The sequence below is a fragment of the Bactrocera tryoni genome, chromosome 5, assembly GCF_016617805.1.
Source record: "Bactrocera tryoni isolate S06 chromosome 5, CSIRO_BtryS06_freeze2, whole genome shotgun sequence".
Classification (NCBI taxonomy): Eukaryota; Metazoa; Arthropoda; class Insecta; order Diptera; family Tephritidae; genus Bactrocera; species Bactrocera tryoni.
In genome coordinates, this window is record NC_052503.1 from 12690897 (window position 1) to 12714515 (window position 23619).

The following is a 23619-nucleotide window of genomic DNA, read 5'->3' on the forward strand; positions in this document are numbered from 1 at the left end:
AAAGTCACGAGTGTTTAGTCTCACTTGGATACTCGTCGAAAGCGGTTGTGTGCGACAACGCGGCTTGCTGCGATTTTCCTTAACCGACTCCGAACGCGAACACAACAAACATATAGCCGAATGAAGCGAAGAACCAACAAAAAATTAGTGTTGAATTAAATCTCCCCACACACAACTAACTGTATATTCATTAATGGTGCAAATACTTGTGGATTCGTGCGATTGCGAGGGAAGTGCAAGGAATTTAGAAATAAATGAAATTATTCTACAAATATAAGTGGCAAATTTTCGTTAAATAGCGAGCAGTAAGAAATAACGGTTTAATATTTATATGTGCATGTGTGTATGCATAAATTAAATGGTGTAATAATCGCAGACGCTAGTTGAAAGAAATTTACGTACTCCAAATATTTAGCTCGCTCCACCTACCCACCAACTCTACCCACACTCAAACACGCCTCCCACCAGCAGCGTGGAGTAGGAAGTGATATTCGTTGGCATACATAAATAAATAGCACAGGAGCCAAACAGTTAGGCAGTCAGTCCGCCAATTGGGTTGTGCCTCCCTGTGTCGGTGTGCCTTTCGTGCGTGCGTGTGTGCGTGTGTGCGTATATGGTTGAGGTTTGGTGGCCTCACCGCACAGCTGCAGCTCGTCGAAGGACTAAATTTGGCATTTATGCAAAAGAAATTAATTTTAATTATGCCTTTGTATGTGTATGTGCTTTATTGTATCTGTGTTTGGTGATAATTTAAAAATTGCTGCTGACTAATTGTCAAAGTGTGTGAGTGTTGGTAAATGACATCAACAAGTAATAAAACAGAAAATTTTAAAAGCGAAAAGCAAAAAGATGCTGTAAAGCAGGGAATAACGTGCATTTAATAAAAAAATATACATAAAAAAGTAGTGATATATACCAAAAGCGTGTCACAACAATCATTTAACGGTTAATAGTCAGCCAAAGGCAGACAGCACACATACAAATAAAAATGTATGAATATACTAAAGAATATAAGATATTGGCCACATACAAAGTCAATGTGAAAGACCACCTGTGAGTCACAATAATAACAATAGCAACAACAACAACGATTCATAAATATTTACACGAAGGAATCGTCATAAGACGACAACGCAGCCACCTACATACAAACGCAAATATAAGCAAATATATGTATATACTACTTAACCAGCGTGAGCAATCGGCGACCAACTCTTAAAGCAATTAAGCACCCACTTTAGTGACTACGCTTTGCTGCTCCTACAGCCCACCTACGTAGACGCCGTGTAATAGCGACGCTTACGCCACAGCCTACACATGGGTCGCCGCAAAGATAAGCCGCGTCTCATACCGGAACAGGATAAGCGCATCTGTCGCGCCATTTGCCTCTGCCAATTGACCATGGTCTTGTCCTGTGTGTCCATCGTTTACCTGAGCGTTGCCATCTATTCGCCATCACTTAAGTGAGTAATCATTGGTAATTGCTTGCAGTGCGACAGCGTGTGGCGTCGCACGTACGCAACTCCTCTTGAGTCGATTCATATAAGTACGTACATATGTATGTATGTATGTATATCATTGCGCGAGTCAGATAAGCAAATAATCATAATCCGATCTGTGAACCGATTTGCTGTCAAGTTGAAGCTTTTTCAACGCGTCTTAGAAATTTTTGTATATCGCTGCTTGGATTCTAAATTAATGCTTATTTGCATTCGAAGTCACAGTGGCCATTTAAGGCCGTTTTCCATATTAAACATTTATTTCATATTTGGTAAAGCATTGATTTGAATATTCGTTATCGGTCGATTGCAAAAGTAAACAAATAAAAATAATTTTAATATTTTATTTTAAAAATATATAAAGACTAATAAAAGGTAGCCTTTATTTTTTTCATATAATTTCAAATAATTAAGGTTTCTTTAGCATGGTTGAAATTAGGTCAAATATGCACTTGTTGCCATTTTGAACGTAATTTCATAATGCCACTTTTCTAGAAACCCTCGTTCCTATTGCCAAAAAACTGGGAACTGGGACAATCAATTTTTGCAAGCTTGTCTTGAGACGATTTTTTCGCTAGCAAAATCTTTCGCTGCAGACAATAACAGGTAGTAAGCACTTGGTGCCAGATTCGAACTATGAGGTGGCTGCATGAGTATCTTCCGACCAATGTGTCTGGCCTGGCGTTGTATTAATGAAATGTATTTCATCTCCTATTGGCCAAAGCTGACCGCTTCTGGGCGATCGTTTCATCCAAATTACGAGTTTCGCCATAGGAGAGGAGCTCCCAGCAGATGATTACTTATCAATCCCACCAAACACATATCAAAATCTGTGTGACCTTGAACTTGGCTTTGTCACCGTTTGCACAAGTTCACTGCGATTCGACCACGGCCGTTTCCGCTAGACATTGCCATAAGTGTCCCACAACTTTTCATCACCAGTAACCATTCGCTTCAGAAGTGGATCGATTTTGTTGCGATTCGGATTTTGTTTGATTAGAATTCGGTCCAAGAAATTTTTGCGTGAGCTTCTGCTTATATGCTGCCTAATTTAAATGATTCCAAACAATGTCTTGTGTATTCTTTAGCCCCTGAGCAGTGAAAACAGTGCTTACATGATGGGCGGCGATTTCCATCATTTTATCGATAATTTCAACAACTGATCTTCCGGATCGTGGTACATTTTAAACACCAAAATTATTGAAATGGCAATAATGAAACCAAAATTGGTTGATTGATTATAATAGAATCAGGACCATAAACTCTATTCATATATTTAGACCATTTAAAGTTACTACCGGGTTCTTCTTCTTCTTTTTTTATTGGCGTAGACAATATAACCGAGTTTACAACAGCACGCCAATCGTTCTTCCTTTTTGCCCCTTGGCGCAAATTGGCGCAAAAAGATTTTTCATTCTCGATTCAGCTCTGCAACTCGGATAATTTTCTCCAGCAGTAGATTGAATAAGTCGAACAATAGGGAATTGCCTTGTCTGAAACCTTGTTTGGTATCGAACGGCTCAGAGAAATCCTTCCCGATCCTGACGGAGCTTTCAATATTGTTCAACGTCAGTTTATAACAGCCATAATAGTTTTCTGACGATACCAAATTCAGATGTAGAGACATAGAGACAGCTCCTTTTCATGCTGTCAAGAGCAATTTTGAAACGACAGGATTTGGCAACCATAAATAAACCCAGTATATTACCGCAAAACCTAACTTACTCTTCTTGGAAATATCTGTAATCGTTTTAGGGGGGTAAGGTTTTCATGGTTAAAAGAAATTAATTTTTATAAGAATTTTTTTCTTTAATATGGATTGAGTAATTTTATTCGCAATTTTTGTACATTCAGGGACGAATCCAGAGTAGAATTTTGGGGGGAGGGGGTTTAACTATATAATTTTGTACTTGCAACTCACGGTCTTTTTCCTCGCTAAGCGTCACTTATGATGGAAATATTGTATAACTTTTAACTTTTGGAGGAGAAACTCTCCGCAGTTCCTGCCACCCAACGATCCCAAAAAAAATAGTACTTTTCACTTTAAATGGCCGCTAAAAATTTTTAAATTAAAAAAAAAATTATCAGAAAACGACGGGGGGAAGATTTTATAATATCTTGACTAATTTTTCTTTTTTATTTTTTGATAATTTCCAGCCGATGTTCACCAGCAAAGTGTTTTTTTTTTCAAGTTCTGGGAAAAGCTCTGTTACCGGCTTATGCTTCAATATTTCTGCATGAAAAAATTACTCTAGATTGTCAAAATTATGGTATAAAATGAACAAAAGGTCCGAATAAAGTTACTCAATCCATATTTAAGAAATAAAAAATGTCTTTTTTCTACCTCAAAAACCTTACAGGCGAAGAAAAACGACATAATACGAACCACTCACATTGAAACAAAGATTGAGTTTAGGCTATAAAACGGTTATATATTAGTTATCGTATACTCATCTTGAAATAAAATTTGAATTTTAGTTACAAAATGGTTATATATTGGTTAAATATAAAATATTATCACACGTATTAATTAAATGGCCTTTACGCCTTACGGCCCAAGCATAATTTCGAGATACATTTGTATGTATATTATCTGCCTCTACCAAATCTTAGACATATTGCTACTTGTGTTTAACTCCTAATTTTTTATCAAAAGTTTCCTGGTTCTACGTAATTATACATACATATATACTCCTAATGGCACAGTGTAATTCAAACACAATAATTACTTTGCTAATCAATATTTTTAACACCATATTTCACTTGCAGAGCATTCAAGTCTGGTTTCGAACTCGACCCCGTTATGTGCCAAACGGTCGATCGCCAAATGCCAAATAACTGCCCGTGGGCCTCATGTGGCGAATGGTGTCTGACGCGTACAAGTGGGTTTTGTCCACAAATACACTCGGTGGTGCGGCGTAACGGTACCGATATTCAACTCAATAACTGCACGCGAATCGCCAATACATCCTGTGCCATGGTAAGTGCTGAAAATTCAATTTGGCAACTTTTTTTTTTCGAAGAAAGCGGACAAAATAGACACTCAAGTGTGAGATTGGGAGTAAGTGGGGATTGTGTATGTGTGTGTGAGGATATGTGTGCGTATGCTGTTGACAAGTACACAATTTTGACATTTACCCAAGTGCTAAAGAGTGATTTTCGAGTATTCATCGATGTCATTGATGGCTATTTCCGTACACTCGCCTATATTTATACTTGTTTGTATATATGTACATATGTATTCTTAGAGCGCCGGAAATGGATAGCAGTTGGGTATTTACGTAGAACGGATTCGATGAATTTGTGTGCCATTTGACGTCATTTCGTTCAATTTGGAGACTCGTGTGCTGCCGATGGTTCATTTAATTGCAATTTTCTTGAAAAAATAACACGGGAGGACTGATGACTGGCGTCAAAATAGTTAAAATAGTAGGGGGTATAATACTGTAGTATGTATGTTCACGATGGCAATTAATTGACTCAGTGTTGACCAAATTTATTTTAAATATTTTATGAGAGTAAATTTAACAAAAGTTTAAGTAAGACCAAAACCGTATTTGGTATCCCCGACGTTTGTGTAAAGAGTCAGAAGAGAATTTTCGAGAACTTTCGATTGAATTGCCATACATTTTTTTACTTAAAATGGGTTAGCGTTTTACCTAGGTACAAACTTACTTTCAGAGATGCATTTTTCAACTTCTCAAGGAAAAAATATACTAACTGTAGTCTTTGACTTCGTAGTTGCAGCCTTTGTAAATTAGATTTCGAACCTCTATATTCATTATTTTTCACATTGAGACTAATTTTAATCAATCATTTAATTATTTTGCCAAACTAATTAATTAAATTATTTTTTTTCCAAATTAATTAATTAAAGTATGTTTGTAACTATTAAATAGATCGACATGAATCGTTTGAACAAATTCAACTGCAATAACGGTACAGTTTGTAATAATATTCGTGGCGTCTTCAACTGCTCCAATGGTAAGAAAGTCATATACAGAAACCAACTTACAAATCAAATTCATACTTTGACATATTTTTTGTTTTATTCTTCACAAAAGGTCACTGCAAAAACATGTCCGAATTCTTTTTGTGCCATCATAAGCCTGATGGTCCTACTATTAACTCCGCTAAGGACAATACGAAATTGAATGGATTTTTCGAGTGTCACGGCGTACACTGCACGAAGATCAAGAAGCCATTCACATGCGATCGTTACTGCACGAAGATTACAACGACATCGATCAATGTGCTGTTAATGCATGTAAGTATATATGTAAATGACCGACGGCAATGTACTTTAGTTTCACAGCAAAAGTAATGATTACCCAAACTCTATTTTAAGGTTATTCGAAACACCAAAATATATAATTAAGTCGAGTTTATAATGTCACATGAGTTATTAGTATATATTTATTAGTGCAGTGCCCCGTATTAAATGCTATAAGTAGCCTATAAGTAGTTAAACTTGTCTCTGGAGAGGTTAATTGTATTTTTGAACCAACTGAGGTTCTAACCATCAATTAGCAATTTTGCTTGTCGCATACATGTAAGTTGTTGCCAATATCTTTCCCTACCCATACTCTCTTCCCTGCGAATCCGCTTCTTTATGGCATGGCGCACATCCGCAATGCAGGATTCTTACTACCATCTTGGAAACAACCACAGAGCGAGAAAGCTCGTCAGCCATTTTATTCCCGGCTACCACTTTGGGATCTGGCAACCAGATGAGATGCGTTCAATTACAAACTGATAAATTACGATCACTGAGTGCTTCGTCTGCATTGGCTCAAGCATGGATCTACTTAATTTCACCTTACTGCCGAGGGTAATTTTAAACTGCTTTGTGAAGTTTACCCTTTTGATAATGCTGTCGCTCAGTAGGTGAGCCAGAGATCTGTGGGTTTAACCCCAGAACTTATTTCTAGAAAAACTTTTTTCAATCATTTGATCTGCATTTAACTTATGGATTTCTGAATGTTCTTATATCTTTTGTTATGCACTTAACCTTACTAGCAAACAACTCTTTAAGCTACTTTAACAATTCCACATTAAACAGATCAAACAACTTTGAAGACATAGTTAGTCGAATGTTCCAAATATATAATTATAATATCTCCCCATTAGGAAGACACCGTTATCACCGCCGATTGCGACAGCGCTGTTGCCTTCAATGAGGCACGCGGCAGCGAACATGGTGTTAAAATTGAACCCACCGAAATCTGGAAGGATGAAGATGGTCAACTGCTGACCAATTGCGCCACGGTGAAGCGAGAGGGCGACAAAATAATGTAAGTGAAACTATTACAATTATTTAAGAAGAAAGAAATATATTTATAACTTGTTTTTGTTTAATAAATAGCGCAACGGACTGCCTGAATGGCACCCTATTGGAACCAGGCACACTGCCACAACCATTCATGAATTTCACACAATTCTGGAGCATATATGCGAATAGCACACATTCCGTCGATCCGGAACAGCGTTTCCTACCCAATCAGGCCAATCTGACAATTTACACGTGGAAAAAGTTATATATTAATTTGGAGGGCTGCGTGAATACATTGCGCGGCGAGTGCAAGGATTTTGTAGCACGCTATGGCAACGATGGCGATAACAACACGGCACAGTCACGCTATCAGTGTTACTACAACAAGGTGAGCGCCAAGTTCTTAGTTACTAAATGCGCTGAATTACTCGCATAGCAAGTAAAGTGTGGTCTAAGGGTGTGAGTAAAGAGGGAAGCCGATTGAACTTCAATAGTTTGGCTCTCCGGCACGCTCATACCATTTAAGACCACTGCTTATTATATGTATTTATGATGATTGAATTCATTTGCCAATGTTACATATTTTATATACATATATTTATATATTTCGATTTACAGGATCCAGCTGTGGAATTTGTGGTGGCACGCTACGACTTGGACAAGGTCTATCGTGAGCTGTTGGTGTCGCTAATTGTGCCGATTGTTTTGTTTGTGGTTTCATCGATTTCACTTTGCATAATAACGAAATTGGTCAAGGTAATTACTAAGTACTGAAATCAAATAAATATTTATTTCTTTTGCGATAAACAACAAGCTGGATCGCATGAATAATTTATTAAAATTCAAAGGTTGGCGACGATGCCAAAATGCGCTGCGTCTGCTCGGGTGATGACTCCGACTTGGAGGATAACTATCGTGGCAAACAACGCAAGCAGGGCACACAAATATACGAAACGGACGACGATATGGATATCAGGCGCAGAAATATCGAGGTGAGTCTGTTTGGAGGCCTTTTTGAGCACATAAGCTCAATCTTACAGCACGAACCGCTTTTCGGGTTCACTTAATAAACCTGAGTTTCGATAAAACAAGAAAAGTCTTAACTCCGATTGCACTAAATGCCTTTCACAAATAAAAAAGTTTTCCATACAAGAACTTGATTTTCAACGGTCAGGTTATATGGCAGATAATCCTATAATTAGACGACCTGAACAATAGGTAAAAAGATCAAATTCGTCAAGTAAAAATAATTTAAGGACTTGATTTTGATCGCTCAGTTTGTGTGACAGCTATATGCTGTAGTAGACCGATCCGGGCAATTCGTTTGGAGATTATACTGATAACTTGGACCATAATTCATGCTAATTTTAGTAGAAATATCTTGGTGGCTCAATTTGAATCATATGGGCATCTTCTCGGGAAAAAATGACGTGTGAAAAACTTCCGATCCTATCTCGGTCGTCACGTTGATCACTTATGTATATATTTGATAGGGTCTCCAACGTTTTATTCTGTGTGTAAAAAATTTCGTTACAATCTTATTATACTCTGTTAAGGGTATAAATTATGGCCATTATTACCCTCATTTAAACAAAACCTTTTGCGATCGCTGCTCGAGAAATGTTGAGAGCCTCTGACAGTTTTCTATTTCTATAACAATGACTTTCGTGCATACATTAAACCAAACGTTCGATGTTATTAACATTAAAAGTATCAAATGTAAGGAGATAGGTAGCCGAAAACCCACATCAAAGACCAATGTTCCCTGCGTGATGGCGTATAGAGGAATAATACCATTATTTTAGAAAAAAAGTTCAAGCAAAGTTACTGCATAAAGACCCACAGTCAACCTCAATAAACATATACATACATAAAACCAAATTACTTCAATGATGCATTTAATCCAACAAAACTATAATAATGTAATAATAATTTTTAGGAGGAACCACCCATCGACACACATGAAATGATCGGTAGCACGAAATCGCTGATACCGTTAAGTCCTGCCACCGAATCGGGCACCAGTGATCGTACCTACGACGATGAGAAAGCTTCCAGATGCGACGCGCCCGAGAAGCCACTCGTCGAGCTTTAAACGATAATGCGACGTTGAAGCGGAGATTCTAATATGCACAACTACATACACAAAATATTCATGCCGCCATTTATAAAAATCTTGGAACGCGAAAATTTCAACGGGCGACGAGAATGACATCATTTGTATTTATATCGCTTCATAATTAACGATCATTTGATTATACGAAGACACCATAAAATACAATGACTGCCTTATACGAAAAAGAAATACAAATACAACAACAAAAAGGGAAGAAACTATTTAGAGAAGTAAAAATTTAAAAAATAAAATAAAAATATTGTAAAACTTATGTATACACTAATATGTCGTGTATCGTATATGTATGTAAATACACAGGTATACATGTATTTAGTTTACCGTTAGGCCAAAACCAAATGAAGAAAGTATTTAAAACTTAATCTTGCTAACAAAAAATGAAATAAGCACATAAGTAGTTTACTCTTCTTAGAACAGATTTTTCAAGCAAATTTTCTAAGAATTGTCTTGAATAACATAAGCTTGGTGTTTATTACAACAATGTTTTCAAAAACAAAACGTTTCCAGCTTTGAGAATACGATGGTGACTGAAAGTGTTTCTTTTTCAATGTTTGAGTTTTCGATTAGTCAAAAATTCGAAAAAAGATCAAACAAGTTGTGGACCATTTAGGAGCCGGATAGCGTTCTGTGAAAGTGGTAAAAATTTCAATAAAAATTTTGAAAAAAATCTAATATTTTGCATACATATTTCTATAGGCTATACCTTTAAAAATACTATAATAAAATTTTTAAATAATATTTCAAATATTTTTTAACAGACTGGTTACAGGCTTCCAAAGTGTAGGCCGCTCAGTTCAATCAGCACCGCCAGTTTATCCTTAAAGAGCATTTTTAATTCCTGCGGTTACTACTAGGAGACAAACGATTCGATAATTATCATCCCTTCGTTCTCTATATAATTCTCTTTACAAAAATGAATCAGATTATTGATCTGTTCAAAAGTCAAATTTCGGCACGTTAAAAACGACCAAAATTTTCGAAAATTTCGACTTGTTTTTCAACGCCTCTATTTTGTGATCGTAGGTCATTTTATGTACAATATATTGAATTTTTGCTTAAGTTTCATTCACGGCTTAGGTCGGAATCACTGCAATCTCTGACCCTTTTAACGCAGTCGGAGATGGAATGCAACTCGAGAATTATTTAATGTTTTTCTACAAAAATTTACTATGTAATCTTAAAATATGTATAAATAAACACTTAAAATTTTAAAACAATTTGTATTTCCCAAAAATCGGCTCTTTTTAGACTTTGTAGTCTGTCTATTGTAGGTGTGCTCTTAAGGTCTGCCTGAGATCTTCGGTAGCTCTTTACTTAAGTTTTGACAACTAAATGTCACCTTTTAAACGTAAGGCCGTAAACTTTTGACAGATACTTATATATGTATATATATTTATTTGTAACTATTATTATTAACTGTCAAACAATATGTCTTCACACCACTCTCTCCTCCTATGGCTCAATAAATCCATTATTAGCGTAACTAAACAGGGTTTATTGAAACGTTGTTGTCTAAGAACGTTGATCAAAATTTACAACTTCAATCAATCAAAAATAATCACTCATTTCTAACATAAAAACAACAATTTGTATCTGAAAAGCTTCACTATATATTAGAAATAAATTGCTGGTAGCATAAAAAATCAGTTGAATATATACTATCGAAAATGCATTTCTTATAAACCACCGAAGCGAAATTTATTAAGGGAAATGATCACTAGATGATAGAAGAAATATTAAATAAAAATAAAGTTAAATATACATAATGTTTGAATTGTAATAAGAGAAGCAACACTTTATTATAAAAGACAATTAAGTCGATATTGAGAAACTCTAGTCTTAAACGTTATTTTGAGATCGGCTTTATTAGCTTTTTGCTAAAATACCTAAAGCTAAGTATTTAGTGGAGCGTAAAGTTTAAATATTAGTTAGTTGTTGGCAGTTACTCATAGCTGCCAATAACAAGTGTAAAAGTTCGGTAACATCACATTTACATACTCGGAAGTTCAACGCTGTTCGACTCTACGCTCCACTATGTACTCAGCCTAAGCAACAAAGAGCGTTAAGCTTAATCAAAAGCATTGATAGACTGAGTTCACACAGGAAGACTTTTGTCGATCAAAACTAGTTTTTTTTTTGCTGGAGAGGACACGATGAAGTAAAATTTTTCGTTCTTGTTCGTAAAAGTTTGCTACGCAATTTGCCACTCCTTTTCATTTTGAATTTCTTATCATGGTTGCAATTGCGGTCGGTTTCAAATTAGTACCTACATTAAGTTCGGACCTTTTAAAGTAGATTTTGAAGTTATCTTGTTAAATAAGAAAATTTTCCATACCAGAACTTGATTTTTGATCACTGGTATGGTATAGTGGTCGGAACTGAAAAATCTTTCGGTGATTGAATCGTTGCCTTGGAATATAATTCATGCCAAATTTCGTGAAGACATATTCTCTAATAAAAATGTTTTCCATACAAGGACATTTTTTTAACGAACAGTTTATATGACAGCTATATGCTATAGTGGTCCGATTTGAACAATATGCTCGGAGAATATAACGCTGCCTGAATACTATAAATTTTATTTTATATGGTCCCCGACGTTTCCTTCTGGGTGTTAAAAGCTTCGTGGTAAACTTAATATGCCGTGTAAAGGGTATAAAAATATCTTTGTATATCGCGTAAGTGAAACGTAAAAAAAATTTGAGAATGTGATATGAAAATGAATGCACAAAATTAACCGACTCGTGTTCCCAGATTCACAGACTTTTTTTTTTTTGTTGCCAGGTTTTCATTCACCCGCGACACGAAAATTAAATTTCTCGATAATGAACAACAAAAGTCTTCGTGTGTAAACCCAGTCTAAAATAACATATGTAAATATGCATGTATTGTGTATGTGAGCATATAAATATGTACAATGGCATTGTGTGAGCACAGCCCTGGGCAACGTAATAAGCACGATACCAACAATTTGGCAAAGAATTACAAGTTTAACTGCTAAAAATTTAAAATTTAGAAAGTCTCTAACTCTAAGTAGTATAAAGTCGCAAATGAGCAAATGAACGGGTATTACAAGTGTACGATCGAATTACTATATACTCGTACTACCGTTGTAAGTGTATGTGTAGGCATTTATGTGCATTTATTCAAATGTTAACGCGAAGCTAATGCAAAAATCAACAATCACTCTGTCTGTTTTATGGAATTCAAACTACTTATTATTATACACAATAACAAAAAACAAAAACAACTATGAATTTATATATAAGGTAAAAGAAAACTTTGAGGAAAAATATATGAAAAAAAATAAAAGTTTTAGTAAAAAACATTTACGACATTATACAAAGAGAATGAATGGATTTACTAATAATTAGAAACTTATTTACTGTAAATATCTCATTTATTTACATAAGCATATTTAACTACACTTTATGTAACTATGTAGCTATCGATGAAATTTATTGTGGTATTTAAGAAATATATATCTGTATATACATATATATGTATACATATATTTATGTACATACATGTATATATTATGGGTGATTTATACTTTCTAAAAACGCACTTTATGCGGCATTTATGCACCAAAAAAAATATGAGCTAAAAAAAACTAAATTATACACTCGTTAGATTTTGAATAAGGTTATTTGTATGCATTTGATTTGAAAATCAAAATATAATAACTGTAATGTTATATATGCCTTATTTGTTAGTTGTAAGATCATGAGTGGCACCGACCTTCCTCATACTCATAAAGTCTTCTTTACTTATTTTATACAGTCAGGGTTGCAAATACAAATTGAATCAATATATAATTAAATTCTTTATTTCATAAACCCAAAAATCATAAATCAAAATAATTTTCAAGTTTCTAAACCCCAAAACCGAATTAAAAAAATTAAAAATAAATTTAAAATAACTTGATTCCAAAAACTGTATTTAAAATTAAGAATGTATTGAAAAAAATGAAAATTATATTTCCAAACGGTAATATCGGACAGAAAAAAATACTAATTACCACTTTATAATTAATAATTAAAAAATGTTTTAGAATTTAAAATTTTTTGCTTCTCATTTCAAAAAAAAATTTTTTGTTACTTCAATTTTTAAATTAAAAATCATTTTTTAAATTTTAATCAAATATATATGGTATTAAAAATTTTTAACATTCAATTTTAAATTTTTAATCAATTTTCAAACATATTGCATCCACAATCCGAATTTAGAATTGAAAACTTAATTTCTTAAACATCAGATTCAAAAGTCTTAGTTAAAATTTAATTTTTAATTCCCAACTTTATGTTAAAATCTTAATTCCAAAATTCTTAAATCCAAAAATTTTTAATTAAAAAATGCAACCCTGTTAGCAATACATCAAAATATGTGAAGTCAACTTAAGTTCATAGAGACGATTTCAGTTATTTCGAGCAACATAATCGAGATCTTGAAAAATAGGTTGCGACTTGAGGCTTAAAAGCGCTAAAAAGGTGAATGATACGCCCTCACTTTACATTAAGTCGACTTATATTATTTTAATCCATTATTATGAGCAAAAAATAGTAAGACTTTATTCATAATTTGAAATTATCTAATTTATTCTTCAAAATCTATGTCGTCCCCCTCAAGGTAATCCCCCTTGGCCCTAATACACTTGTGCCAACGTTTCTTTTTCGATCCTCGAAATACTTGTTAAAGTAAATTTCCGGAATAGCTTTCATTGCGAGTAGCGATTCCAGATTAATGTCTTCAGTTGACTTAACACGGTATCCTCGGAGCGGTCGTTTGAGTTTGCTGAATAGCCAGAAGGCACACCAAACTAAATCAGGCGAATACGGTGGTTGCAGCACGATATTGTTTGAAAATTTGGCGAATAACTTACGAAGAATCAATGCAGTTTGTGAAGGTACATTATCCTGGTGCAAAAACCAAGAGTTATCAGCCCATAATTTCAGTCTCTTTTTACGAATAGCTTCGCGCAAACGACGTATAACACTCAAATAGCATTCCTTGTTGACAGTTTGGCTAATCGGAAGGAATTCGGAGTGCAAAACATCTCCATAATCGAACAAAACTGTCAACATAACCTTAATTTTTAACCTGCTTTGACGTGATTTTTTCGGCTTCGGCTCACCTTTGCCACGATATTCGGGCGATTGATCGTCGGTTTCGGGGTCGTAAGCATAAATCCAAGAGTCATCCCCGGTAATAATACATTCCATGACATGCTGCTAGTGGGAAAGCATTGTTTCACAGACGTTAACGCGTCGCGGTTTTTCGAACAAATTCAGTGATGTTGGAACCAATCGTGCTTTCATTTTTCTTAGATCTTTCAAAATGGTCTTCACTGATACTTTCATTATTCCAACGATACCAGCTAGATCTCTGACTGTTAATCGTCGATTCTCAAGCTCCAATTCCTTTTTTTTATTGACGTGTTGATGATCAATAGATGTTGATGGCCGTCCTGGACGTGGTTCGTTGTCAACGCGTTCTCGACCATCTTTGCTTAATTTGTACCAATCAAAACCACTTGCTCACGACAAACAATTATCACCGAAGGCCATTTTCAACATTCTGAACGTTTCGGCATCAGAAATTTGATTCCGAATACAAAGTCCCAGTAAGCTTCTTTGTTGAATAATTTCACTCATCGTAGAAATCGCCAAATACACTTTGTGTATTTCAGAAAGACAAGAAATTTGGCACAGATGTCATCATACCCACCTAAAAACATAAAAAAAAATGTTTCGACGAATGGGCCTTCGCGCGAATTTGAAATTGAAAGGTCTTACTATTTTTTGCCCACAGTAATACATATTACAACTAAAATATCGATATGAAACATTTTCATATTTAAATTAAAGTAATGAATTGGTTATCGGTACAGTACTTCAGCTTTCTGCTGAAGTTCATTGCACTTGTTGGATATTAATTTTTTTCATTTGTAAGTAAATAATAATCGCTGATTTAATTGAAAGTGTTTTCATTTAAAGATCGATTTTTCTGACTCGCTTTAACTCATAGAAACTGGTTTGAAACTCAACTAACTATATTGAAAAGAAAAACTTCCTTAAAGTATCCTACGAAAGAAGCAACAACAACAAACTTAAATAAACTCAAATTTATACTGTTGTATATGTAGTTGTATATAGAATTGTTTTCTGTTGATCTCTCAAACGCTGTTATTCATAAACACATATATATATACTAAGGTACTTAGAAACAAAGATCCTCTACTTGAAGCAATGTAGTAAACTGTTTTTGCTATGTCCTCACTTTTTTAGATCTTTACATAATAATTAGCTAATTTAAATTATATAGATTAAAATAGTTCTAATACGAAATAAATCAAAAAGGCAAACGAAAGGAATTTAAAGACTTTCATTTCATGTAAAAAATGCGTAAATGGTATTCTATGAAAAAGAGCGTAAGAAATGAGAAATAAATTCCGCGTTTAAATATTTCTTAATAAGTAACTATAGTATGTATGTATATGTACATACAGTATTCTCTGAGCCTTGTTTTCAATATTACGCGGAAAATATTTTCCAAAGACATAAAAATCACGAGTTTCCCTAAATTTTTTGGTATTGACGAGGCGAAACCGTTGGATAAGTGATGTAGTGAGATTTATTATGGATTGATCGAAACTTATTGGAGCGACGAGCCTGCAGTCGGTTGTTCTCCATCAACATTATCATCAGACGACCAGACCACTGCAGTGTCTTTCCAACGGAGGTGGTTGCCCTCAAGGTAGAAATAGATGGACCCTCAGGCAGGTGCGCATTTACTCCGAAAGCGAAGCTGCTAAGCTGGCCTTGACTTCGCTGACAATGCGCTCAAACCTTCGCCAAGAGTATTTGTATTTGTTTTTATCAACAACATCAAGCTATGTTATTTTGTTCTCCAACATACCATTTGGGTGCCGTTTCACAGTGGAATCGCCGGAAACTGCAAAGCCGATAAACTTGCTAAAGAGGAAAACAAAACAATTCCATTAGATTGACAACATGTCGGTACTCTGCTGTCCTAGTGTTGGATTTTTAGCGCTTCCGTAAGCTTGGCAAGCGCTGGTCACGAACCAAACCTTGTGCGGCTGACAACTTCTGAACTACTTGCTCTTAGCAAGGTTCATCTCACTACCAAGGTAGGCGTTGCGACTGTATACTACCCAATAAGTTTAAATGCGGTGAATTTATGTATCTTGTCGGACGCGAATTGCCTAAGCTGTTTGGAAGAAGGTGGAATCATCTAGGCAGTTTTTTTCAACTATCCAGCCATAGCCAGACTTTATAAGAGTCTGGTAAGAGCATATCTAAGAGTTTTGGGAATTTGAATCTAAAAGCAACAGTGTTCACAGATGTCCAAGTGAAGTCCTGTCACCATAAGTGTGAGGATCAGTCATACGACTTAACCTAACCTCAAAACCCATTCTAAAAGAATTATTCTCAAGAAAAACCAAAAAACAAAGATTGTCCAAGTTTAGATATTTAAATTAGTTGGGAAAATTCCTTTTAATAAAAATATTTAAATATTGGCCTACAAAGCGAAAAAAATTAGATTAAAGAGTATCAAAATGGCTTTCGAAATGAATGAAGTTTCTGTGTAAATATGGTTTAAGTGTCCGAAAATCCCTACATTTTTTTCTGTGTCTAGGTCATTTTCAAAATAACCTACCGTACATATCTGATTATTGAAAAAATCATTGGAGATTTGTAAATCACTGTTGTCAAATATCATATTCCTCACAGCCGAGATCTATTCAGATACTTAGTGTTTCTTTTTTTTTTGTTTTAACTTCTACATCTGTCGTTGAAATATCTCTGCAATCATACTTTCAGCGAACCAGAGATAACCGAAACCATTAGATGACGTCGCCGACAAGTTAGCTAATCCTTGCCAACCTAACGGGGACTAGGTACCCGCTAAAATAACAACAGATAACCGAAACTGATATTAGCCGCCTGAAGAAATTTGTGATGTGTTCAATGCATTTTGCCGATTACTGAAGATTTTTATGATCAATATATGCAGTATAGAAGTTTTATGAATCTTAACGGAGCGACTTTCTAATGTGTCCTTGTAAGATGGTCCTATTAAGCTAATCTAACCTAGACACCACTTACCTTCAACTGTTCCTGTCTGCGATAAGCTTCGGCCATCATACGTTTACGCATATCTTCCGTGAGCACAGCCTCCCGACCGGGTGGCCCTTCGCCTTGTTTATTTATTTTAACAACAACCTAAATTCCCACGATAACCAAAAAAATTGTAATAATTATAAACCACCATTCATACATCACATCACTCACTTTAGTCTTATCGTTCTTGCCAACATATTTGTGTAATTTTTGTTCGGACAGAATTTGCTTGCCAGCGAACCACAACTGTGCCTTGGCTGGTTCGATGACTTCGCGTGAGGCTTGCGTGCCGCTCAAATCCTCCGTATTGTTGAATTCCATGCGTATGATATCGTGCGGCGGCAATTGCATGGGGTAAACAATGGTGATAGCGCCGCGTAATAAATTCAAAGCCTCGGAAATATTTTTCAACTGTAACGGCTGACGCGCTGCCACTAATTTCTAAAGCAACATAACATAACGTAACATTAAATTAACTTAACTTAAACCGCGAGTGGCTGTTTGCGCCTTTACCTTATCGATGAAGCTCTTGGCATCCTCCATTGCCTTCTTGAGTATCTCACGCATTTTTTCTTGCGGCTGCTGTCCATTGCGACGACCCAGTGGGTCTTTATTCGTGACGAAACCACCAGCCGGTATGCATTTCTCAGCCCAAATATCCTTCAATTTCAACTCAAGAATTTGCTCGTCGGTCAGTCCCACCATTTCGGGCGGCAACATGGTGCCATGTTCAATGAGTTCCTCAATTTCCGAGCAAACGCGATAGACTTTCAAACGTCCGTTATAAATAGCAGTAATATCGCGTATCACGTGGGTGGTGTCCTCATCCACGCTGGTCTCGTAAATGAACAGATTCTCGTCGCCGCGCTTAACTTGCAGCAGCACCATTGCGTTTATTTCAAATTAAATCCTTTTTATGTACAAAATTGAGCTTGATTTTTCGCACAGTCGAGGTTTGATTAAGTTTACGCAATAAATCGTTGTACAAACAATTGTTTTGCACAATTTTTTCGTTGACAATTATTTCAAATTAAATTTCGAACCAAAATTTTGGAGACCGGTAAACAACGTTACTACAACAAATTTCCAATTTAAATGTTGCTTTCAGACTCTGACGTTTGTTACAAAGTAACTCATGTGTCCTTAGCGTCCTGCTTTTGTTAAATCGATTGCAAGACGACTCAAGTTGCTGTAGTAACTTTCTATCTTGGAAAAATCAACCACACTTTGCTTTTGTTGTTGTTGCAACAATTTACGGTATTCGTTAGCAACTTCTACTTCGTACAAAATTGGAAGCAACTGACTTTAGCGCGCTAAGTTGTAGATATTTCGAATATTTTGGAGAGATATTGTAATTGCCGGTCTTAGTTGTAAAAACTTAACATTTAAAAAATTAAATGAAAACCAAACAAGTAAGAAAGAGTTAAGTTCGGATATAACCGAAAATTGTATACTCTTGCAACTTGTAAAGATTACATACAGTCAGGGAAGTACATTCAGGTACATAAAGGCTGAAGTTAGAGCCATATAACCTGTTGTTGTTGTTGTCATAGCGAGTATGTAGTCCCCGTTAGGATGGTTAGGATTAGCTCAGCTGTCGTCGAGGTCATCCAACGGAAGGCCCAAGAAACGTGCTGTTTCGATAGGGTCGGACCAAAGGGTGAGGGGTGTGAGATGAGTGGGTTGGTGGGGCATGCAAAGAGGTGGCTCTTGGATATGTCGGGGTGTATTTTGGATAAGTAGGAGTTTAACCTGCTACAGTATACAAAACTGAGCTACACAAGGGTCTGCATTGAATGGTGGTTTGACTCCAAGTACGTCATTCACTGAAAGGGAGTCGGTGAAAGTGTTGATGGCTCCACTGTGAATGGCGGTCAGCGCTTTTCGGAAGTTAGTTGCGTCCGAAGTCTGGTCGAAGTATTGTCCCATAAATTTGTTTCCCTCTCAACACATACATAAGTACATTGAAGAGATAGTCGTTTCCCTTTGAACACATGCCATCGATTCCATTACCAATATCGTACAATCATGTGCGTACGAGGTGAAAGAAACTCCCTCTGGTGGCTGTGGGAGTTTCCAGATATAGAAGTTAAACAATAGCGAGAAGTGGACACCATCCTGCGGAAACCCTTGTTTAACTGTTCTCTGTTTTGAGTTCTTACCTCAAATTGACGACCGCTCAAGTAGTTCACAGTCCACTTCTTCAGTCATAGACGGAGCGTAGTTTTTTCTATGTCCTGCAGTGGCTTTGTGTGACTGACTGTGTCAAAGACTTTTGACAAATCCAACACTACAAAGAAGGTTCTTTCATGGGGTGGTTTCTGATTAAGGCCACAAACTATCTGGGCATTTATGACGCTAAGTGCTGTTATACTGTGCACTTTTCGGAAGCCACGCTGGTGTTTTGCTGAGCTCAGTAGTGTGGGGAGAGGAGAGTTATCGGACGATAGAACTCCCTTTGGTTGGCGGGTTTCTCAGATTTCAGTAGTCGGACCACTCTTCCGACTTTCAACACATCGTGGTGAACCTATTTTATATGGTCTCCACCGCTGCCTTTTGGTAAACTTCAGGGCATAAAAGCAATATAATAAGAAAATATGACAAAATAACAAAAATAAAATTTTCTCTGCGGCGCAGCACATACATATGTATGTAGCAAATACAATATACATATACATAAATACAAACAATTATCTTGTCTAACACAGCTGCAATTTATCTACGTCAATGCGTAGCTCATGCATTTATTTTCCACTTGCAAGCAAATATAATGTTGAAAAATGTTTTTTGTTTTTTTTTTGTTTTAATGCGCTTTAATACCCATCCCTGTCATATGTACAAATCACATAAATTATTTTTGAGCATTACACTATAAATACACACATGATAAATATTTTAAAATCTTTAGATAATACATAAAGCTATTTTCCACATTAAATGATTTTTCTTTTGATTTTTTCTTTATTTTTTGTAAAGTAATTCTTATAGATCACTTCAATTGCCAGCATCTGATTGCACGGTTTGATGGGAAGTATTTAAGTAACAAATTTTTTTAAATAATAACAATTTTAATAAATAAATTTGCTTAAAATTAAAAACTTAGTTTTAGCTACTTCAAGAATTATCTACACAACTCTAATATAATTTCAATGCTTTGATGAGGTAAAAAGGGAGAAACCATTGGTCGGCGTTAGTATTGAAAAATGCTTGTTAGCGCCTCTATGGTATCAACTATGTGCTAAATAAATACTAGTCGTACAACATTGATAATTGGTTTTGCTATCGGTTGTATTAGCTAACAAATACAAGCGCAGCGGCAAGTGTTTCACATGTGTATTTATTACCGTAGCACTTTGCGGAAATTCTCCATCTCGAAGATGCTGTTTGAAAGCCTAACAAAAAGAAGAAGAAAAACAGATTACTTATTGTTTGTAACACTTTCACTTTACACTGTGAGACACCAAGACAGTACTCACCGTCCGAATGCATTGAATAGCGATACAATTTCTGTACGTGAAAGTTTAAATAACGGATTCTCCTCTATATGCGGTCGTTCCCACAAGCCACTCTCTGTCGCCACATTCAACTTTTCGGAGTAGAGAATCTTCAACGCTGTACCAAGGCCTTGAGTCTGTGAATTTATAGTACAATATATTAGCAAAGAATATAGATATTTATGAATATAGAAGAGGTATTTTTTCTCTTGCATGGTGAACTTTTTTTTTAGATAGAATTTTTTTTTTTTGTTTTTTTTTTTACACTTTATTGCATACCTGCAGTTTGCCCCATAGCCGGCATTTATCACAACCCACACAATCCATTATTCGGGAAATATTTCGGAATTTTTCTTTGTACTCATTTTTGAACTTAAGCGATGTCACGCCATTCGAAAACAGCACGTTTTCATTAAAATGCGAAGAAAATGATCTGCGACAAAAACAAAAAATAATCAAAGTCATCATACAACATATACACACATAAAGCAACAAGCAATTGTACCGCCTACTCACTCTATAACAGACAGTAGATCATTTATAGCCAATTTGACCTCTTCGTCCTCCTCTGCAATGCCGGTATAGTACTCCTCACGCCGTAAATATGGCGCTGCTTTAGCTAATGCGCGCAATTCCACCAAATATATGAAATAGAGATTTCGCAACCAATGTGGTCCTTCACTATTTGTTGTCTCCGGACTAAATCGTCGTTTAAACTCCTCTACATTTGGTCCCCAAATACCTTGTGGATCCAGAAAATCTTTTGATTCGGATAGCAAATATTTCGCAGATAAATGTATATTGATGCTACTATGTAGACCCGAAATAATACGATAAAAGGCGCGTTGCTCCAGGCACACGTCATTTAAATCGAGTTGTGGTATGAAATCCGAGAGTGATTTTGATTCATTTTTACGCCCAAAACAATTCTCCATATAAATGCTACGCCATATGCGATGTGCGGATTCACCTCTGTAGCCGGTATAACGTTCGGGATTTATTAGTAAATCTACATACTGAGAGCCATTGTTTTCATCCTCCAAAATACAAAAATCTTCTTCAGCTTCATCGTGCTTGGCCCAACGTTCGAACTCACGATGCGCCTGATCGCTTAGACTTGTGTCCAAATAACTCAAAACGCTATTGTAGTCCTCGGCTTCAGAGCATTCCGACGATTGTGCCTCTTTAGTGTACTGTTCAATAAAAACAAAAAAGGTTATCATTAGAAAATGGGTTAATCTACGTAGACGGCATGTTAATATGATAACAAATACTATATAAAACTTTTGATTGATAAAATCACTGCTTTCATTGGAAATATAACCACGTAGTATTTAGTACAAATACCAGTAAGTATGTATTATATCTTGCTAGCTTTAGAACGAAATTATATATCACTTTTTTATTGTTTTAATATATTAATAACAATCATAGTAAAAAAAATCGAGTTACTGCAAATACTGATAACGCGTTTACGAAAGCGATTATATGCGTTTACGTGGCAAGCACTATTCATTAGCATTTTACAACAAATCCTCAGTAATTAGATAAGCCTATAACGCTGAGTTGGCTTATAATTAACAACGGCATTGCATAGATTTAACTTTTTATGAATATATGTAACACACACCACAGTACGCCCACCTTAAAAGCTGCAGATTTTGTATTTTCGCTTTTCTCAATTAAACCTTTGGGTATATGTTCTTCATCACAATTTTGCACTTGACAAAAGCGTATGGCACACTTGCTATCATCCGGCCAGAAAGGACACGTATTCTTCAAATTCACTTTATAAAAACGGAAAAAGTTCTTCACCAGCAGCGATTTGAGACGTGGATAAATCTTGATGTTATTAAAATGATCCACAGTGTCTACGTTGCAACTGCAATCATTTATTGAGCCCTTCAACTGTAAATAGAGTAAAATCGCATTAGAAAAGCATAAAGGTAAAATCAAACTATTATTGTTAGACGAACCTCACAGAAGCAGTTTTTGCTTGTATCCAACTCATCGTAGGCGGTAAAGTATCCACTACTATGACGCACCCACAAAATAAAGCACAGCGTCAGCGTTAAGTACCACGCTCCATTGCGTATCAATCGCTTTGTAGCCATCGGTCTGCTATAGTCGCTCACCTTTACAGGTGACCTTTTACTCGCTTATTAAATTATTTTTGTAAATGTACGATATATTTATTTGCAAATGTCTAATAGCATTCAGCAAACATTAGACGCCTCCGCCCCTTGTTGTTCCTATATAAAATCGTAAACAATTTTCAGTGAAAGTTCAACAGTCACTATTATCTTGTTTTAATGGTAGTTGCACTTCACGTTTGTAAATGAAAGAATTGGAACTTTTCATTTGATTGTCTTTTTGTATATCTGTACGAATTTAGTGATATTTACACGGGGAGCAAACTGATGCAATTCAAGATCTGTTGGTAAATAATTTTTTGCTAGCCAATATTTTGCTGCTTTCGTGATGGAAATAACGTAGACGCTCTATTCACTTACGTGTCTCTTTTGTTGTTTTTGTTTGCTATATTTTTGCTCCACTCAATTACGTTATCACAATGTCAGATGTTAGTAGTGCCATTAGCCGGTCAACTGTAAAGTGCTGCCAAAATCATAAAGTGGTGGAATTTTCGTACCGTGGTGAACAATGGTCGATTATGTTTGATAAAAAAGGCGGAAGTGAAGGAATTTGAATTCAAATTTGTGATAGCGGTTAGATGAATAAAAGAGAAGAGATTTATATATTAAATTTGAATATATAATAGCTGTGTGAAAACAAATTAAATAATAATAATTTCATTACAATTTTGCATTTGAGAATTTTTTCTTTTCCAAAAAAATGTAAGCTACAAAATCAATCAGTCGGTTTTCGATTGAATAGTTTTCTATTCCCTGTATTTGAACTGTGCTCTCTTGAGACATTAGAAGTTTGTTATTTATGTGTTTAATTCGATTTGCTAAGCTGCAGTATTTGGCGAATATTCAAAACAAAAAAAAAAAAACAACGAAAGGCCAGCAAATAATTCCTATTATCTGAAATAGATATATACTAAATCCGTTTA

General features: G+C 35.5%; 3 protein-coding genes across 4 annotated transcripts; 1 reads left to right on the forward strand and 2 right to left on the reverse strand.

Moving 5' to 3' along the window:
* Positions 1-90: 90 nt before the first annotated feature.
* On the forward strand, positions 91-12784 carry LOC120777345. Its single transcript, XM_040108596.1, has 9 exons — positions 91-1463; positions 4269-4479; positions 5399-5483; positions 5564-5766; positions 6630-6793; positions 6865-7159; positions 7390-7527; positions 7620-7763; positions 8711-12784. Exons 1-9 carry the CDS (start codon positions 1318-1320, stop codon positions 8864-8866), a joined length of 1542 nt encoding a protein of 513 aa, XP_039964530.1. The 5' UTR covers positions 91-1317; the 3' UTR covers positions 8867-12784.
* Positions 12785-13816: 1032 nt separating this feature from the next.
* Positions 13817-17937, reverse strand: LOC120776971 (cilia- and flagella-associated protein 298). The gene is made up of 5 exons (XM_040108064.1): positions 17563-17937; positions 17221-17490; positions 17035-17151; positions 14040-14136; positions 13817-13821 (listed from the first exon to the last, which is right to left on the reverse strand). The coding sequence occupies exons 1-5, from the start codon at positions 17935-17937 to the stop codon at positions 13817-13819; spliced, it is 864 nt and encodes a 287-aa protein (XP_039963998.1).
* A 1807-nt stretch (positions 17938-19744) lies between these two features.
* Positions 19745-23060, reverse strand: LOC120778069 (ero1-like protein). 2 transcript variants are annotated; one of them, XM_040109760.1, is made up of 7 exons: positions 22949-23056; positions 22520-22795; positions 22188-22451; positions 21060-21736; positions 20823-20976; positions 20526-20680; positions 19745-20441 (listed from the first exon to the last, which is right to left on the reverse strand). In XM_040109760.1, exons 2-7 carry the CDS (start codon positions 22655-22657, stop codon positions 20390-20392), a joined length of 1440 nt encoding a protein of 479 aa, XP_039965694.1. In that variant the 5' UTR covers positions 22658-22795; positions 22949-23056; the 3' UTR covers positions 19745-20389. The 2 variants fall into 2 exon arrangements, with proteins under 2 accessions (XP_039965694.1, XP_039965693.1); XM_040109759.1 differs by having other exon boundaries at positions 22520-23060.
* Positions 23061-23619: the final 559 nt, after the last annotated feature.

Bases quoted from the DNA above. Each gene is read 5' to 3' on its own strand.
- LOC120777345 (XM_040108596.1), top strand. From the start codon at position 1,318: ATGGGTCGCCGCAAAGATAAGCCGCGTCTCATACCGGAACAGGATAAG. The intron at 5,767-6,629 runs GTAAGTATATAT...TCTCCCCATTAG, and splicing joins TCAATGTGCTGTTAATGCAT to GAAGACACCGTTATCACCGC. The intron at 7,764-8,710 runs GTGAGTCTGTTT...AATAATTTTTAG, and splicing joins TCAGGCGCAGAAATATCGAG to GAGGAACCACCCATCGACAC.
- LOC120776971 (XM_040108064.1), bottom strand. From the start codon at position 17,937: ATGGTGCTGCTGCAAGTTAAGCGCGGCGACGAGAATCTGTTCATTTAC. The intron at 17,491-17,562 runs GTAAAGGCGCAA...ATGTTGCTTTAG, and splicing joins CCAAGAGCTTCATCGATAAG to AAATTAGTGGCAGCGCGTCA. The intron at 14,137-17,034 runs GTAAGTGGTGTC...CTTTCCCACTAG, and splicing joins GCAGACAGGAACAGTTGAAG to CAGCATGTCATGGAATGTAT.
- LOC120778069 (XM_040109759.1), bottom strand. From the start codon at position 22,657: ATGGCTACAAAGCGATTGATACGCAATGGAGCGTGGTACTTAACGCTG. The intron at 21,737-22,187 runs GTGGGCGTACTG...TTTATTGAACAG, and splicing joins CAAAATCTGCAGCTTTTAAG to TACACTAAAGAGGCACAATC. The intron at 20,681-20,822 runs GTATGCAATAAA...ATAAATTCACAG, and splicing joins GGCTATGGGGCAAACTGCAG to ACTCAAGGCCTTGGTACAGC.